This window comes from Diplotaxodon limnothrissa, linkage group LG3 (assembly GCF_057381915.1).
Source record: "Diplotaxodon limnothrissa isolate DT_005_m linkage group LG3, D_limnothrissa_male_GT1.1, whole genome shotgun sequence".
NCBI lineage: Eukaryota > Metazoa > Chordata > Actinopteri > Cichliformes > Cichlidae > Diplotaxodon > Diplotaxodon limnothrissa.
Genome location: NC_140598.1, coordinates 12,833,779 through 12,853,908, shown reverse-complemented (window position 1 = coordinate 12,853,908; position 20,130 = coordinate 12,833,779). Strand labels below are relative to the sequence as shown.

General features: G+C 39.6%; 1 protein-coding gene across 1 annotated transcript; it reads right to left on the bottom strand.

The window, feature by feature from the left end:
* Positions 1-13,537: 13,537 nt before the first annotated feature.
* nat16 (N-acetyltransferase 16) lies at positions 13,538-19,629 on the bottom strand. The gene is made up of 5 exons (XM_085350442.1): positions 19,619-19,629; positions 15,350-15,575; positions 14,741-14,965; positions 14,288-14,631; positions 13,538-13,766 (listed from the first exon to the last, which is right to left on the bottom strand). Exons 2-5 carry the CDS (start codon positions 15,563-15,565, stop codon positions 13,538-13,540), a joined length of 1,014 nt encoding a protein of 337 aa, XP_085206568.1. The 5' UTR covers positions 15,566-15,575; positions 19,619-19,629.
* Between the last annotated feature and the right edge of the window lie 501 nt (positions 19,630-20,130).

Genomic DNA, 20,130 nt, shown 5'->3' with positions numbered 1-20,130 from the left:
CCCGTCTCCACCCCCACCCTCCTTACCAACACATATATGCTTTGCAGCATAACCACAACATTCCAATGACACCACAGGTTAACGTCATGAATAAGGAGAGAGGTACAATAGGTCAGTGCTTTAAAACAAAAAGAAGAAAATTACTATTGCACATTCCTGAGTAACCTTTTGGTCTGATGGGTAATCTTATTTTGAAAAGTCGTTCTGTCTGAAGACTATTCTGAAATACATTCGAAAGTTACTTTGAAGGATATTATTACTTGCTTTGAACGTCACCTGTGCGGTTTTAAATTCAAATCAATTCCATGGATTTAATAACTTGTGAGTTTAAAAAATGATTATTTGTGCGTTCACGAAACCAAACATTATGCATAATTCTTATTGCTCTTTTTTGCATTGTGTATCTTTTTTGTAGAGAACTCTTCTAAGTGTTGTCCCAGATTCCAACACAATAATTTACAGTGTGCAGTAAGGTGTGTGCAATGTTTTATTGTTCAGGACGTGCCTTGCAAAATCCTTGTGGTTTTTGCCATATTGTTACGTAGTGTTTGACACACACTGCCGGTCAGACGTTTGGACACAGCTTCTCATTTAATGGTTTTTCTGTATTTTCATGAATGTTTACACTGTAGATTCTCACTGAAGGCATCAAAACTATGAATGAACAAATGGAATTGTGTAGTAATTGTAGGTTGTAGGTTGTCAGAATATGAATGTCAGTTAAAAAGCACTGAAAGTATAGATAATAGTATGGGTGAATGTGCCGTGTTGCATTGAGTACTCCAGGAGAGCATCTTCATACATTGTTATTAGGGAATTCAGAGTCTTATTCTTCAGAGGACGAATGTCAGTGTCTGTCTTATAGATTTCTTCATAACACACTGTTAGACTTGTGTGTCTTTAATGCTAAAGAGTGTCTTATCTGTGACTGTCATCTTGACAATCGAGCGCGGGCAGGTTACAGAAACTTCAGCAGGTCCAAGTTCAATTATCACTCCCTCCAAGAAATACATGACACTAGGATTTTCAAGTTACTGATTAATTTAATTGCTACCTGGCACTTTAACATCACTGTCATCAGATTCACCATCAAACTGTGCAAAATGCATCATATTGTACAAACAAGCATGCATCACATCATACAGACGGCACAAATTGAACTATAAACGTGTGCCACGCAGAATAAACAAATAAACAAACATACCTTGCTGCACACAACAAAGAGGGAATGAGTCAGTTTGCAGAGCAAAGCTCTTCTTGACTTAGATCTGCGGTCCATGTCCCCTTAACCCTTGTGTGGTGTTCGTATTTTTGTTACTCAGCCAGTGTTCATGGGTCTGGTGGACCCGCTAGAGTTTTGGCTTTCCAAATTAACACTATCAAACAATTTTATGTTAAATTACTCAACAGATGTTTACTTCATCCCAATTACAAGACATATGAACAGCAAACATGGTTAATTTTTTCCCTTTACCTTTGTTAGATCACATTTATGAATTAATGTGCTTCTCGTTTTTCTTTTATATAAAATGTTATAAATAAATCAGTTATAATCAAGTGGAGTGAGTGGAAAGACACAACACATTTACACGTGAAAAAATAATTAATTGTTTAATTTTTCTTTTGAAAAAAACTGAACACGGGTCTCACAGACCCGAACACCATACAAGGGTTAAGCATAATTCATTTTTTTGTGGACTGTAAACTCCTCCCACATTTAATATTGACTCCTGGCAGGAATGCAGTGCGACACTAAAACAGGCCCCCAGGCAACACAAAATGTAAACATATTTGCGTTTTCTCATGTAGTGTTAACACAAATAAATTATTATTCATAAAAATAGGCTTACTTAAAATTGTATTTAAACAAAACACACATGCAATAATGATGTAATAATTATGGCAGTTATAAATGATGGAGTGGACTCAAGAGCAGACCTTGAGACAATCAAAGTTCAGTGCATTACTCCCAGTGCTTCAACAGGACATCTACAAAATCGCAGGGGAAATGGGACCCCAGAGGTAAAAGGAGGAAACCCAGGGACGGTCTGAACACAGGAAGCAACAAAGAAAGTTCCTTTAAGGCAAAAAGCTAAGGTGCCAAATAATGTCTACCTGGAATGAGTGTCACTCAGGAGCACAGACAACCTCAAACGATCACAGAAAGACAGGAAAGATAGAAACTGATGCGGAGAGAAGACAAAAGCTGGCAACATCAGCTCTGGAGAACTGAGGCACCATGAAAGATTAAGTTTAGTTGAACAAGTCTCAGCAAAGGACTACAGCAAGTATGCTTTGAAAGAACTATAGAACATTCTCTGAAAGACTGTATTGCTCAAACGAATATATTTCTATAGTTTATCACCGAGAAAAAAAAAGGTCTCCGATTATGCTGTGGGTTTACTGCTCATGTAACCTAAAGTTCACAAGGACAAATTCATCATTTGTCAAATAACTCGGAGTTTGTGCTGGAGGATGAACCTTGGTAAAACTGCCCCTCATCCTTTGCTGTTGACTCACCAAATTAATTTCATTTTTATTCTACCAAATTTACAACAGCAGCAGCAAAAGAATCACCATCATTTGTTGATGAACAGAATATAGATATATAACCATAAAGATAACAGACTCCGATGGCCCGTCTCAGCAGAACGGAGCTCCAGCTGTGAAAAGGATTAGAGCAGCATCCCCCCGAGCCTACATGCTGGTGGTGGAGATGAAGGTGGCTTGAATGGAGCTTGAGTGATGAGAGGTGGAGATGAGGTGGATTGGACAAAATGTGTGTGCAAAAGACAGATGCACAGTAAGATCTCGAGAACACAGCATGGATGCTGATTGGCCTGGAGAAGGTGATTAGCCTGGACACACAAACAGCTTGACACTGTGAGAAAGTCAATGTGATAAACCTTCGATTCATCCAGCAGCACCTGAGAGCGGACAGATGTAGGCCATAGATCTTTCTAATTGAATTTACACATAAGCTTCATACATATTTGTCATACTTTTGGGGACAAGCCATCCAAAAGGCACTTAGAGCAGCCTTCGCGTCACCAGCGGCCTGGATGTCAGTCTTCCAGTGGCATCAGTTTCCTCACTTGACAGCCTCACAAATATGGATAAAATATCACAGTTGCCCCCTAGTGGCTTGCTGCAGTATAGGTATGATCCTTTTAACACTGACAAAGGCTGAGACCCTACAAAGGGTCCCTTTGTAGCAGGGGTCACTAACTCCAGTCCTCGAGGGCTGCTGTCCTGCAACCTTTCCATGTGTCCCTGTTGCAACACACCTGAATAAAATTATTGCCGTAAGTCATTAACAAGAGTATAGAACTTGACAGCATGCTGACGTGGCAGCCTCTAACCCTACTCAAGTAAATTTAAGTGTTAGGAAAAGTGTACTTTTAAAATACTTGCACCATGTTCATTCACTCATGAGCTGCTGTAACATGAATCAAAGGGCTGAACTGCCACTTCAGCATGCAGAGCACCACTTTCTATCCCTGAGTTGCCTGACGTTTTGTCAGGATGGCTTTAAGGCATCTAAACTTTTCCCTTGGCCTCACCAAACTCCTCCCACACCCGAGTTTTTGCTTCAGCCACTGCCTGAGCCGCATTCTGCTAAGCTGCCAGTACCCATCAGCTACCGCCAAAGTCCTGTAGGCTAACCAAGCCTGATTCAACGCTCTCCTCAGCTTGATGGCCCCCTTCTCTGGTGTCCACCGTCTGGTTCAGGGGTTACCACTGTGACAGGAGCTGACTGTAGCAGTCTCAGCAATGGAGGTGCTGAATATGGTCCGTTCAGTGTTCCCAGCCTCCATAAAAATACCACCAAAGCTCTTCAGGCCTCTGCCAGGCGTCCCCAGCAGAGGCCTGCTATAGCTTTGGACGTGCCACGTCTGTCCAGCGTCTTCCCTGCCACCCGATCCAACTCACCACCAGGTGGTGATCAGTTGACAGCTCCGCCCCTCTCTTCACCCAATTGTCCACGACATATGACAGCAGATCTGATGATATGATGCCACCCTTATGTTCAAACATGGTGTTCATTATGGAAAAACTGTAGTTTCCACAGAAGTCCAATAACAGAGTGTGAAAGACGCACGGCAGACACGACCACTCGCTCATGCTTTTCAGCATACTTTTATAAACCACGGTTGCTGTTACACACAACACGGCTACATCTCTGCAGCTCACTGCTCACTGCACTGCTCACTGCACACATACCAACAACAACCACAACAGTCAGTCAGCACAGACTTTAGGCCGGCGAGGTGTGAGTGCAGATGCTGTTTCTAGTGTAAAGCACTTTGTTTAAATGTGCTATATAAATAAAGTTGTATTGTATTGTATGCCGTGCAGGTGAGTCTGCCTCCCCTGCAGACCACGCCCTGCACACAGAGCACTGCTCCAGTTCAGATCAGGTCCCAGTCACGCCCCTCCAGGTCTGATCTGATGCTGAGAGGAGGGAGGTTGGGGAGAGAAGGGCTTTGTCCACGACACAGTTATCTCTGTTCCTTGTAGATACACTGAAATAGGAAAGGAGGCAAATCCTTGGAAGCTGTAATCCAGTGGAAAACTCCTTTGAGGTTATACGCCAACATGGCAACACTGAGCAGACACAGATATAAAACTACTGTGTGAGTCCACAGTGTTCGGGCGATGACTGCTCCTCTAGCAATTCTTGCTGTAATTTCCAGCTGTGGAGTCCCAAGGCAGCGCTTATGTCCTCTTCCTCATGTAAGGAAACCCCAAATGTTCCTAGGCATATTCTTTTATACTCGCCCACATGCACCCTCGTCTTCCTCCTCCCCTCTTTCTCTCTGAAAGTCACATCTCCTGAGATGACAATCACCCAGTGTCCAGACACATTATCCTCTCTCTCTGACTTTTCACCACTTTAACTACAGCAGAGGTTACTTCATTAAAATCATCTTTAATCATTTTAACATGATTTCTTTTTAGCTCAGTTACACAGGAATGCTTTTCCTCACCTTACTCTGTCAGTCACAGTATCCTCAACTTATTTTTAAAAATCATGTTAAAAGTCAGGGATTCTTACATCTTACTGTCTTTTACAATCTCTCTCTAACACACACACACACACACACACACACACACACACACACACACACACACACACACACACACACACACACACACACCATATCTACCATGCTCCCAAACACACACAGAGACAGGGACACATCGTTGCCATAACAGTGCCAATTTTCTTACTCATCATATTTATTCTTTATTTCTTAATAATACTGTGATTAGATTTGAGCAGGATTAACTGTTGTCATGATCACATGCAGATAGATGTTATAGCGCTCTATTACCTGGATATTAAGTCCTGTTGTCTCTCTCTCAGATGTAATGAGAGGACTTCTATCCCACCTCACTCAGCATACCTCATGGTCATTGCCCGGACACTTTTTCACTTACCTTTTGTTCTTTGCATATAATTAGCGTCCCTTCCACTCTTCTAAGTTGCTCCACTCTTGCTTTTTGTGTCCTGTATAAATAGCATTGTTGTACATAGCTCTGGGTTAGTGTATCTACTCAGATCCACCCTCTGTGTGTTGGTATACATGCCAGCATACTTTAATAAACACATCACCAGTTAGGTTCTAAGAAGTTTTTGTCCAGCGCTGTAGAAATCCCTTTGCAGGTATAAAAATACAATGTTACATCCATCAAACCTTTTTATCTTTGGTATTTTTTGTAGATTTGACTAAAGAAGGGAAATATGTGTTTTTGTAACAAGCTGCTTATAAGACTGAAAATTAGAAAACACAAACAAAAAGCAGCAAATGACCTTCAGAAAGCTTTTCCGTTTATAGATGTGCTTGATGTTTGTAGCCTTAAACTAAAGCCAGCTAAATTGTGTTTTAATTTAAGCTCCTGTCACCTCACTCTCTAAAGACAGGAAATAACACGACTCCTTCAAATGTGGAACTATGTCTTAACAGATATCAGCTATTCGCTAATCCTCAGAGTATTTAAAAACATCTTAAACAGAAAGAGAAAAATAATGTCGAAGAAAACACAGACTCGTTACTTGCCTTTACTTAAAATACAACAAATGAGAAAGGTTTGTTCATGTCATTCTAGAGGTCCCAGGCCTTATCATTCAAGACATGTTTAAGCAAGCAATATAAATGAAGCACAGGGAAGGCTGAAAAGTACATATAGTCAAGATTTGCATCACTGAACACATGAAAAGAAAAGGTTTTTTGAATACTACACATTTTTGCATCACAATTGCTAATCTAACTTCTTAAAAATGTATCTTATTTCTATTTTGCATGTAACATTATTAGTTTTCAAGGTTTCTAATGACAACACAGCTGTTAATGTACGGGAGTAAAAAGAATAATATTTTCCTCTGAAATGAAAACTTATTGGGTTTCACAAAATGGAATCACACACACATAAAGTAGCTACAACACTAAATGTACGAGTATATTTTGTTATCTCCTGGTTTTATAATAAACCCAAACCTGCATCATAGTTTCAGCACACGTTAAACAATGTTTGTTCTGTTAATCTGTTAGTCTGTTTAGAGAATAAAATATATGATTTCATTTTCATGTGTAACTGCTCTACATGTCTCCTGTGACGTGGTTCACGTTCGAAGGAACAGACTGACAGAGTTTTGACGTTTTACATTATGACGCTGCATCATTGTTTTTGCACATTGAGATGTGTGACAAGAACGTGAGGTTGAGACTGCTTTACATATGATGGGAGCTTAGCTATTATTGCCAAAGACAATTAAAGTGCATGTTGCTTACCCACTAACTTAATGGCATATACAGCAATTCATAAAACATACATTAATATAATACTTTGCCCTATAATGCCTTTGTCTTTGTTTATTTACTTGTATACTAAGTAAACAATCCTCACATCTTTAAGACAAAGTGATATAACTGACCTCAAATTAAATAGGTTATTATAGGTTATTTAACAAACCAGGCAAAGTTTAAATGAATTTTCAAACAAGTCTTGCATTGAAAACAACAACAACAACAACAACAAAAATTGCCGCTCTTTCATAAATTCATTCAGATAACCAGTTCAGCATGAAATTTGGCACTTTTTCCAGCTTTCCTGTTGCACACACGGCTCAGTCATGAGCACGAAATCGCCTGAACATATTCTTTTTGTGTGGTATTTACTGCGTAAATGAGTCTAAGCAAAGAAAAGGCATGAAAACGATGGAAGCCTGTCTGATCTATGACTTAGTCGTTTAATATACTGTCCCCAATTCATATCCTCAGGCTTGAAAGCAGCACAGGTGCTGAAGCCAATCTTAAGCTGACTGAATTGATATTAAAATATTTTGTTCCTATTGTCCGAACAATTAAATATGTCATTTGATTTGTGCTTGCTGGTGATTTGTGCCAGTGTCAGCTGTAAAGTGTCGTAATTCTTAAACTGACAAACGGCTTTTTAAATATCTAATTGTCCAAAAGTAGCAATGAACCACTGGAACATGGACAATGAAAATCCCTTAGGTTGTGTGTATGTTTCTGTAGTTTTCTAACCTCCAAGCACAGGATCCTGCAAATAACTAAATACAAAATCGTGTGTATTGACTGTGCAACCACTGTCTTTTACAGAAGCTAGCATACCGAAGAATCATGGCTGTTTTCTCAACAGCAACCAAATTGTTGTGATTATGTCGATTTAGTTTGTTAATAAGGAAATAAGTTTTAGGTGGAGATCTGCAAACTTTGCCTAACACTACGCAGCTTTTTGTGTTTGCATTGATAAAACTGCTTCATTTGCATTTCCTATATGTGCAGTTTGAAGTTATGTGTGAGGACCACAAAATGGAAAACATGTTAATGTTATGCCCAAATCTGTACAAGTATCAGTGAATTAACACCCCAAACGTTTGCATTTAAACAAATTGTGAGTTTGAGTGTATAACAAATTTGTTAGACCACCAAATGTCACGTTTATACCAAAGTCTTGGTAATTATTTGTTTTCTGTGTTTCTGTGCTGGTCAGTCCACCAGTATGCACAAGCTGTGTAATCAGAATTATATGTTAAGTGTTAAAATATAATTAATGTTGTTACCCATGGGTTTTCAAATTTACTGGTTAACACAAAAAACAAAATAATAATAATGATGGTAATAATTGTTATGCACTTTTTTATTTAGTTGCCAAATTACATTTTTTTTCTTGCATTTCTGAACAGAAGTTTTACTGGTTGAATATTATGATTCATTCATTTTAGACTTTTTAGGAAAGTCCAATGTGCTGGATTAATTTTGGGTGTAAAAATGTTAATTTAGTTTATTATTATAAATAACAATATGAATTTATTTGTAAACAGGTTTCGACAGATTTATAAATATTTGTGTTTTGTTCTTATTCTGACAGGAGGCCTAATAAACTTGTTAACCAACGTAGAGAGGAACATGTTGCAGAGCTGCACAGTTTGCTAATGAATGTGGTCACATTCTCTGCAGTCGCTTTCCAATAAATACACGATTTTTTTCAGAGCCAAACACCTTGTTCATATATTTTTTTTTATGACAAAAAGTAACTAAGCTTGATCCATTTATTTGCCTAAGCTAGCCCTAGTTGCTATTAAAAGATACATTTAAGCTTATCAAAATGTTTATTTGATTGTGATTAAAATACGTAGCAACTTATTTAATATATGCTTCAAAGATTTGAATGTCTCAGTGTGTATTTAAGACTATAAAATGAACTTATTGTTGTTTTTTTCAGTTGTTCCCTGCAATGACTTCTTGTGATTACAAAAATCAACCTAACAAACTGACTTCTCATTACACAACAGCAGTAGAAAGTTATGGTACATTATGAAAACTAGTGGTTGGTTGAGTCACAGCTGGGAAACAAATTTCAGTTATTTTGATTTAAAAGTGGAGGAAACATGGAATACGGGATTAACCGGCAGTCAGCAGTCACATTGTAACAAAGTATTTTGTTCACCAGTAAACAACAAAGAGTCTTGTTTATGAGTAAGACTGAGAAGCAGCAGAAGAGGCAGACGTTTATAGGGTTGGCCAGGCTGAAAGCATTGCTTACAGCAGTGTGAGACAGAGGGATACTGTCAACGTTACTCTCTTCTGGCACACTGGCTTAGCTGAGGATATACTTTCTTTGGTTACAACCTATCGAGTGAAAAGCTGACTGCCTGTCTTGTTAGAAATGTGCTGAGGATGTGACGACTCAAAAAGCAGGATGAATTCTGTGTAAAACTAAAGATTTATCTTTCTTATAAAACAGACACAGTCATCCTTTCACGTATATTTGCATACCAGAAGAAGAAGGTAGTCAGAGTCAAGATTAAAGCTTGCCAAGGCAAGGAAACTAGTTTTTACAAATGAAAGTGTATTTCTAAAAAGATACACACTATTTACCTGGTCTCACTCTCTCTCTGTATTTGGTCATTTAAATAGAGAAATAGAGATATAATACGTGGAGATGCAGATGTAATTTCAATTCTGTTCGGTGAAGAATTATAAAGAACAGTTAGGCCATAAAGCTTCCTCGTAAAAATGAAATATGCTGTAGATAAAGCACTAATGCAGTACAGACAGGTGAGACTCTACCAAATTGAACACATTTGTGCTGGAATTTGGTGGTAAAGTAACATTTTAGACAAAATAGACCAAAAAAACTTTATATGATGATGGCGCTGATTTCAAAAGCCAAAGATTTTTCCTTAGAACACTTTTCAGGACAATCATGCAAACACATCCAGCAGAGCACACTTAAATAGCCTATAAAAGTAACACTAAAGCTGTTTCTCATTGTGGATCGAAACATTTTGCATTAAAAAGCAGTCGAGTTTGTGTTTAAAGTGTTGTGATTTTATTGGGCGAGGTCTAGCTGTACACAAACTAATATTATCTTTGAAAAAGATCCTTGAAGGCTACTTGACATTAAAAATGTAACAATATACTAAATCATTTGTTAACGCAAACTTTTACTTTCATAACGTTCGTCTCTGTTTTATACAAAGCCAGTAAGCTGCACAGTCATCAGCGAAGTATTTTTGAAACATTAGCATTTTTGTTTGGCATTGTTGTAAGAAAGTACTCAAGCCTAAATTTGTCTTACCTTTTAAGAAGTTAATAATGGTATTGCAGCAGTTACATATGAACTCAGTAACATGTGTTTAAAAGAAAAAGCATAAACCTGTCCATATTTGACCTGTCCATTCCTGCTGTTGACATTCCCAAGGTAATGCTGGTTAAAGATGATGTTACCCAAAATTAGTAAATTACTAAAGCGCCCTTCATAATGTTTGGGACAAAGTTTTGCCTTTGGACAACTCCACAGTGGATTGTAAATTAAAAAAAACTGTGATTGATGAGCTGACAGTCAGCTCTAATTTAAAGGGTTTAACAGAAAAATTCAATGACTTGTTTTGCAAAGCCCCATTTTCAGAGGTTCAAAATTTCTGGGATAACATAAATTTATGTCTTAACATCAATTTTAAGACACTTTAAAAAACGAAGGACTGCATTTTTCAACCAATGTCTGCTTGAAGTCTAGAAACAATGGACATCAGCAAATGTTGTTTCCTTTGAGTTGCTCAGCTCGATCTTTACTCAAGACAAAAATAGATTTCCCTCTATGTGCTGACATACCACTTTGGATTTAATCCTCAGTTATTATGAAACTGTGGCCCTCTTCCACAGTGTGTCCTGAGCTCTGGCTCTCTCTCCTACCCCCTGCTGGTTGCAACAGATGGCTGTCAGTCCCTGAGCCCTGTTCTCCTCGTCGGCTGACTGTTGGGGCTTGCTCTCTATGTTTCAGGGTCTTTACCTTAACACCTAAAGCTCCTTGAGGTGGCTGTTGTGATTTGGTGCTTGCTGGGTTGAGACATGTGAGACTTGGGCATGGAAGAACGTCCCGTTTCTTTTACCTTGAGAAACTGTTGGGTTGCTTTTTCAGTATGATTTGGGTCCTAATCTGTTTGCACTGTTAGTGCTGTCTGATCATTTTCTGTCTGAGCATCGTTTGGTTAGGTCTGAGCAGAGAATAAAGCGCTGGACACTTCACAATGAATTCTGCTGCTTCTATCAGCAGTCACGTTGTCAGTGACCCAGTTTCACTGGCACGATGCTGGCTCCACCATGTTAGGCAGATGCTGTGTGTAAAAGTCACAATTGTGTGGTGTCTCTTTAAGACAACTTAAGTTAATGTTAATGATGTCACAAGTGTGCGCCACTGCTCTCTGTAGTGTGGGAGAAGTGTGCTTGCACATGGACGTATGGACTGAGATGGACCTCATATCTTTATCTCCTAACTCAAAGTAACGTTACAGGTTGTATGAACACAACTCGCCTTGTAAGGTTGGTGAAGAGTGTGTTTATTAAAGGATGAGCACTGTGGATTTTTGCGTTTTGTGGGAGAAACGTTTCGTCATCACCAGGTGACTCCTTCAGTCTCAGCTGACTGCAGCTTTCAATCTTATAAACAGGATATTTGCATAATGACTGAAACCAGCCCACTGAAGGAACGATGGGCTGGGAGGTCAGTTCCTTAATCTTAATCATGCAGATTCTCATGACCATTGATCAACAACCACTGATCAAAACCCACTGATCAATAACCATGAGCACCATTCACAGAGAGTTGGGGAATGGCTGCAATCACAGCATTGTAAGATGGTGACAGATGTACCCTTAGGCCCCCTCCTCGATTCAGAGATGGTCTTTCTCTTTTCACGTAAATGGCCTCCGTGACTCCGCCCTCAAACCAGCTTTCCTCCCTGTCCAGGATGTTACATCCTCATCATTGAAAGAGTGTCACTGGCCTGTAGGTGTAAATAGACTGCAGAGTCCTGGCCTGACGAGGTGGCTCTTCTGTGTTGTAGCCAGAGGTTGTTTGGTTTCCCCGATATATAAATCCTGACAATCGTCCTGCACTTAACAGCGTACACTATGTTACTCTGTTTGTGTCGGGGGACCCGATCCTTGGGGTGGACCAGCTTTTGGCGCAGCGTGTTTTGGGGTTTAAAAGCCACAGAGACCCGGTGTTTAGAAAAAATCAACTGCTCCGATACTCCTGACACATACGGGATCACTACAGGTTTTCTCTTAGTCAGCCGTTGTCCTTCTCTCCTGGATTGGCTGGACCTTTCCAGCCAATTTCCTGCTATTTATAAGGTTGGGGAAACCTGCAGTCAGCTGAGACTGAAGGAGTCACCTGGATGAGTGACGAAACTTTTCTCCCACTGAAAACGTCCAGATGAACAGAATCAACCTTTGGTAATGTCGACGTTCTTCACCTGCAAGATTTTGTTTTAAAATTACAGTAAATTTACAGTGAAACACTTTGAATTATGATTAACCTTCAAATATTATGTCTGCTTTCTTTTTCACTAAATAACAGTGAAGCAGGCCTCACCTGCCACAAAAGCATCTGTCAGTCAATTGTTCCATTTATTTTTGAACATCTGAAAGGTAGGGGGACTACGCCATTTTATACTATACAGCTCATGCATAATTTTTGTAAAACCCCTTAAATTAAACCTGAAAGCTTGCACTTCAGTAACATATTGATTTGTGATTTCCACAGTGGTGCTGTTTAGAGGCAAAGCTGCAAAAATGTGCTGTCTTTGCCCCGAACATTCTGGAGGGCGCTGTTTTTGATCCCAAACGATTGATTCTCGATATAATGTAGACACAACCTTCAAGGGTAGTTTTAATAAAGTGCCTTTAGAAATGTGCAGATTTGACAACCCAATTCAGCATTACACATATTTAGAATTTCCATATTTACACAGAGAACAGAATTGAAAATGAGCTGTTGCACTTTGTTTGCACAATTTTACTTTACGACAGTGTGTGGGAAAAGTATCCTCACGTTCATCACTTTTTAATTTTTTTACATCTTTGTAGCTCAACTGCAATAGGGTCCGCGCAAGACTTATAGCAATGACAAAAACAGTTTGCTTTTTATTCAGTGAAATTAAAGAACTTTTCTAACTTCTGATTGAATTCACGACCTCTCGTCAGGACAATAATCCTCACGTGTATTCGCATCCTATGCGACTCTGTTGGACTCTATCAGATTTGATCATTCTTTGAAAATCATTTAAAAAAACAACAGGGTGTTTTAGTGCTTTTCCACAAGTCCATTTTAGATCCATGGAAAGAGGTATTTGTGTTATTTTGTTCCTTCTCTTGTTTTTTGAGGAAACGACATGTTAAATACACCTCAGTAGCAAAATCAACGCGTCCAGTGTACCAGTTAATTACTATAAACTTTATAAATTCGGCATTAATCATAGACCTATTGTAGTTGATTACATGATGTAGATGATTTTAAGTTCCCATCATGTGTCTGTGTATTGTTAGTTCTTCAAGGTTTTGTTTTGTATCTAAAACTACATTTTGTTTACTTGATTTTGCTCCTCAGTACAGAGTGTTGTGTTTATTTGTATTTGTGTTACTTTCTTGTTGTTTAAACCCTTGTCTTCCTTCCTGTCATGCCTCGACAACTTCTCCTTATTTGCATCCACCTTCTGCAACTAGATGAGATCACACTCCACCACGCATTGCTCAGTATACTCTTTCACCAGCTCCACACTCAGGGTGTCGTGGCAGAATTCAGCCATGGCCTTCCAAAGCGGTGGGTCTAGGAACATCTGGCACATCACATGACCCTTCAAGGTGGCAGTATGGCGCTGCAGGTGGTACAAGAACTGCTGTCGAGCCAGGGCGAGGTCTTTACCAAACATGTCGATGTTCAGGTAATACCTGGTTAAAGAAAACATCATGACTGTGTGAAAACAGTTTCCCATTCTTAGCAGTATGATTGTAAATGCAATGACCACATTATAGAAACAACACGTTCTCATCCCAAAACGTAACGTTCGACGCCATGTGCCAAATCGTCGGTATGTTACGCAGTCGGACACATGAGAACCATTTGGAATGAAACATGTAAATTTATTTTGCTTTCTCATCATTAATCGCTTTGGAAACACTATCTAATACAATTGAGACTGTGGTTAAGGTTAGGGCTGCAATACACGGTGCATATCATAGGTGCTATGGGACGCCTCAGGACGTGACAAATCGTCAGTATGTTACGCGTTGGGAATAAGAACGGTCTCTATAGAAACTATCTGTACCGTGTAGAAAAAAGTGAAATTGTTGTGCTCCCTAGTGATACTATTAAAAGTTGCTATTATAGACAATGGTTCGTGTTACTGTCAGTACACTTGCTTCAGCAACATCCATTTAGTCCTATCAATAAATGAAGAAGGAACATTTACCAGTCATCTCCAATGGGGACCCTGAATGGGAAGGTACAGAGGCTGGCCACAGTAGGATTGGACACATCATCCACCATCCAGTCAATCTCCTTCTTTAGTAGGATTGCCATGTTACTGGGCAAAAGCTTGAATGGCTGCCAGTCTTGAATGATGGTTGCGTTAGGGAGGACCCCGTGCATCAGGTCACTGTTTAAGTACAGCTGCTGGATTGCTGTATGGTCCAGATGCACTGGAGGAGGACTGGAGCAAAAGGTGGACAAAGTGGATTCATTGTCTCCTTCTAGACCAAATTCAGAGAGATGCAGCTTGAGGTCTTCAGCTCTGAAGCGCATCAGCAGGATTCCCTGGAGAGAGAAAAGGCAGCATTGAAAGCATGCAAACAGCCCAAAAAGGCTCATGATGACTAAGAAGCCATTTAACATCAGGACAGATCAAAGCATTTATTTACTCTACCTGCTTAGTTATGATGCGGTACTTTTCAAAGTCCTTTGGTCCAAGCTTATCATCACGGGTCAAGCGGCATACTTTGACCTCTGGATACCTAGATTTAACCAGCTCAGCACAAAAGCGTAGCAGAACACCTGCCACGCCCTTGCCCCTTTCCTGGGGGGCAACACGGAGACCTTCCACCAGCATGGTCTCCCCCTCATCGATGACACAGACAGACTCCAGAGCAATCTACCAAGCAATCAAACAAAGGAAGATAACAGACAAGAAATTACAAGCCATCACGCTGACATGGATACCTTTAATTACTTATTTATCTAAGGGGCCAACTCTGCTAGTTTGTGAGGAAGTCATATCTAGTTGCCGGGTGTTTTACTCAAGCTCATAGTAGCAAGTTTGGCGGTCCATTAATAGGAGAGATAATTTACTTAATTATGTGCTCCAATCAACAAACAGCATTCAGATATATGTTTTTTTTTTATGTTTTATATGTATAGTAGATGTATATGTAGAATGCAACCTGCTGAGGTTTCAGGCTGGCTGGGTCATTTATCAGGGTGATGCTTTACAGCCATTTATCCAGTGAACTGAACTTTTACTACTGAGTGAACTTACCACTTTTCCATGTTTGCGTGCCAGTATAACTGTACGGTTGGTATCCTGCAGCCAGCTAGTGTATCTAGTAGGTAGATAGTCAAGGCCTCCATAGATGTCCTGGCTCATAGCCATGATTTCATCAAAGTCCTCCTCAGTTGCCACAGTAAACTGAAGGCCTGCCTGGGACAGGGCCTCTGGGAGCTGGGGCATATTCAGGCTGGTATCAATCTTCATCTTGGAACAACTGATAAGATAAAAATGGAAGAGATATTATTGTGGACTATATTAAATCATATTTTGTGCTTCAGAGCGGGATGTCATTCTCGCGTAATCAAAAATAATTAGCCACAGATAAGTAAATAATTTTACCATTTTCTGAAAGCAGAATATAACAGACCTCAAGGTGTATGGCTGGTGAACCAAGTTCACCGATTCCATCCTTAGCAAAGGGGACAAAACATTAAACACTTTAGTATTAACCACACCAAGAGACACACATTCATTATTCAAAGGCACTAACCAATAGGAAATCAAACATACATGAGAAGAAGAATTAGGAGCTGATTGCTTCTGCAAATTGGATTGCAGATTTTCGCATTAGTGGAGAGGCCGTGCATGTAAAATAAGAGGTTCTATCTCGGACAGAGTCCAGAAGAGTCCTTGTTCATTAACCAAATTATTTAACAGCACATGTTTTCTTTCTCACAACACTGTGGGAAAGCCCCCGGTTTGGACCGGGTCTATCGTTGGTTCCATTCAAATACAATCAGTGAAATGCTTTACGGATCACGTCTCTGATGTTAAGTAACACATTTTTCAATTCAATCCAATTTTACTTATATTGCAATAGTTCACAAAAACAGCCACTATAGGTGCTTTATATTAGAGAGAGAACCCCAGAAATAAGCTGAGCAAGATTTTGGTGTTGATCGGGAGAAAGAACTCCAGTCGAAGAAAAGTTCAAGGAAGAGCCTGCATAGCATCAAATTATTATAAAGAAACCCAAAAAGTGCAGATTTGGGGAAGAAAGGTTTTGGCCATTGCAGCACAAAATCCAAGATGAACATGTCCTACTATGCATAGTAGAAAAAATTCAGCTTAAAGACAATAAAGCCTTTCTCTTCAAATTACAGCCCCACTTCAAAGACTGAAATATCTCTCTTTTACTACCAATGAAACATCAAGGAATGTGAAGAACAATAGCTGCACATCACTTTGAGAGGTGATCATGAATTGGGACGTTTACCTTACATCAACCTGACATCAACCACCTCGGTAGACATACCATTGCATGTCAATTTGTGTAGCAGTGGGTGGCAAATACAAGACTGTGGCAACAGCAAACCACAAGGCCTCAAACACCGAACCACAAAGGGAAAAAGAGGGATTTTGCCGTATGTTCAGAAGACACAGATTGTGCAACCTCTGAAAGAACATGATTGGAGCAACTTGGTCAACAATCTGCCAGCAGTTGCCATGAAAGAAGTGTTAACGGGGTTTTAGAGTTTACTTTCAGCTGGAAAAGATGATTCACAGTACAATAACATACTCGCAGCAGAGTACAGCCAGAGGCATAGACTGCACATCAAACCACGAGCAACTACAGTGAAGAAAATGAAAAGATCGTTGCCACAGAGTTATGACCCCAACTACAGACACAGAAGTGGTGAAATCCTGTGGTTCTGAAAACTCAAGTCCAATTCAACCACAGTTGTGGCTGAATCACAGAAGGGCAAGCAGAGAAGATGGCTCATTTTTAATACTGTTTAATGTCGCATCATATTCTAAACATCATAAGTCTGTAGTGGCTGTCCTGTGTGGACCACATTACTACAACCTTTTCAAGCTTCATCTTATCTGCATCACACATGTTGGCCAAGCAAACTCGTCTGTTATGAATCTAAATTAGTGAAGATCATTTACTGGCTAATGCTCTCTGTGTTCCCATCTGAAGCATAGATCCTAACTGATCTCAGAGCAGTGAAAGCAGATTCAGCGGCAGCTTGCCAGGCATGCCATCATGTGCAAGCCACCAGGAAAAAAGCTGCTGGCCTCTCAGCTTGCACAGCTCCAGTCATTGTTAACAGGAGATGGACAAAACCGTCAAAACACAGAGAGCTGCAGTTTTCTATGAGATTGAAAGAAGCACAGTTTTCAGTGGCAACAACCAACTGTGGCCACAACATGGCAGTAATGTTAACTGACAGGTTAATATTACTGCCAGCGCTGTCTGAGATGAAAGGAGATAGATCGCTTTACTTTGGTATGTTTTAATTTATGTCTATTTTTAAACATTAGACTTTTGTATGACAGAGTATTGGGGTCACATTAAGAAAAAAATATTATTGATCATTCTGAGAATAAAGTCAAAATGTGGAGATTATACAGTTGTTTCGACAGCCGCTGTACCCTCTGAGTTTGTGAAATTGTTCTTCAGAATCGGTTTTAGTAACAAGGAAGGACGTCGTTTCTCTTTTAGCACATAAACACAGGGTGCTGAAAAGTATAAAGATGGTGGAGAAGCTACATGTGGTCAGAGAAACCACACAAACCTGGTCGAGTGGCTGATTTGCTTCACTGACTCATGTAAACAAGTCATTTTGCATAACGACTGTGATGGTCTGTGTTGAAACAACAACTGTAATCTGCATGTTTCAACTTTTTTCTCAAAATTGTATTTCAACTTTTTTTTCAAAATATTGAATAAATTGAATAAATTTCGACTTTATTCTCAAAATGATCAATAACATGTTTTTTCTTAATGTGGCCCTAAAACTCTGTTGTACTTGTCTTGCAGTATCACAAATTCTGAAATGTACAGTTTACAAATGAAGAACAGTTGCAAACTTTGCATAACAACCCATTGTAGACTACAACTTTTCCACAGTAAGATTAACCTCAAGCTCAAAGTGACAAAATCACACACAAAGAAAAAGAAATGACATTTGATTCAATATCTACCATTACAAAAACAAATATTTATTGTTCAATGTGAATACATAAGAATGCCATAGGGGCACTAAGGAGAAGCAACAACCTGTCCACATATTTCAGCATCTGTCAAACACAAAGCTGCTATGTTAAGCAATACATTTGTCTTCAGCCTCCACACACCTGCAGTACATAATTCTGTACTACTAGAATTGCTCACACTGAACACTTGTAATTATAAAATGTCAAAAATGTACAAAAATGGCCCAAGAGAATCAGATAACCTTTGATGAAAATTTAAAGAAAAGTAAAATATATGGATGAAATGTATAAAGACGTAACTCTGAGAGAATCCTGGAAAGTAGAGGAATGCTTAATTTGTACGCTAACAATAAACAGTGCCTGTAGTAAAACGTTGCACCGTCATTAGGTCGTATTTCTGTGTAACAACTGGATGTTTGTTTGTGGATTAATGTTCTAGATTTGAACCCCTCAGAACTTTGTGTTCTCTGGTTTCTTCCATGAATCCAAACACATTCATGTCGTTGGTGATATTTTTAATTAAGGTTGATGCAAAATAATTATGTCTTTAATGGAAGGCAGACTAGAGAGACTGAGACTAGTAAAGCATGATATATTTATTGTTTTCGTTATTGTGGCTGAGCTGGGTTATTATAAGTCTGTTTGTCTGGGTTTGTGATGTGCTGAAGCACTGGAGTGTGGACAGTTCATTGGGGAAGTGCAGGCTAACACAGAAATGCTAAACTTGTTCCTACAATCTATTAATCGGCCATGTGAGCTGCAAGGGCATTTGCAGTGAAAACACTGTCTGGTCACAACAGATTGAAATGTACACATTGGGCACGCTGGTATTTTTCCACCATGCCTTTGAAGCTGTGAGATGAGGTGCCATGCTTGGCTGAGTATCCTGGTCCTACCAGTGAGAGGAATGCTATTTTATTTTTGCCTTTCTGTCTCTCAAACACTTCTCTCGTGTTCCTAATGGTTCTCTCTCAATGGCTGGCAGTGTTCTCCAGACAAAATGGAATTGGGCAACACTGACTGACCATCTAACGTGCAACTATCAGTGCGGACCTACGTCTAGTTTTTGTCCGAGCTGCCCAAAGGAGCTTTAGAACTGGTGGCATGAAAACACAGCGGGAAAAAATGTAACCAAAAGATTCACAAAAACAAGGACCAGACCATGATGTGACTTTATTGGTGAGTCATGAAGAACACGCATTATTCATTAATTTCAGTTCAGAAAAAAAAGGCTGCTGTTGGAAATGTAGGCAGTGTGCCTTTCACTCACAGAGCAGTAGTAGTGGTTATAATAAACATACACAGCATTTTAACCAAGGTGACAATAAGTTGAAAAGACTGTTCCTGGTATTAAATTTCTTACACTGGTCATCTTTGGTGTGAACCACAGTGTGAACAAACTTTTTGCTTTTATGCATCAGTAATGCTTAACAGTGAAGTGTGTACAGCTGCAGCTGTACTGAGGTTTACCCACTGTTGGGAGTCTCTATGTGTTATTCACTCAATACACGATTTTAAAGCATGTATAGGCTGTCACATGCACAGGTGGCAAAAACTGGAAAATGCTGGAAGCTGAAATGCCACCGAAGCACATCGCCCTCCATAAAGGCAAGGACAGCAATAGCTATCATTCAGTTTTATTAGTGCTGTCAGCGCTAAGCTTATTAAAATGCCGTTAACGCCATAACCACAAATCTCCATTAGCGAGTTACCATGGCATCAACGCGTTAGCGCGGTTAGCTCGTTGTGCATTTCACAAACGAAGAACAGTTTCAAACTGCGGTTATGGTGTTAAAGTCATTTTAACGAGATTAACGCTGACAGCA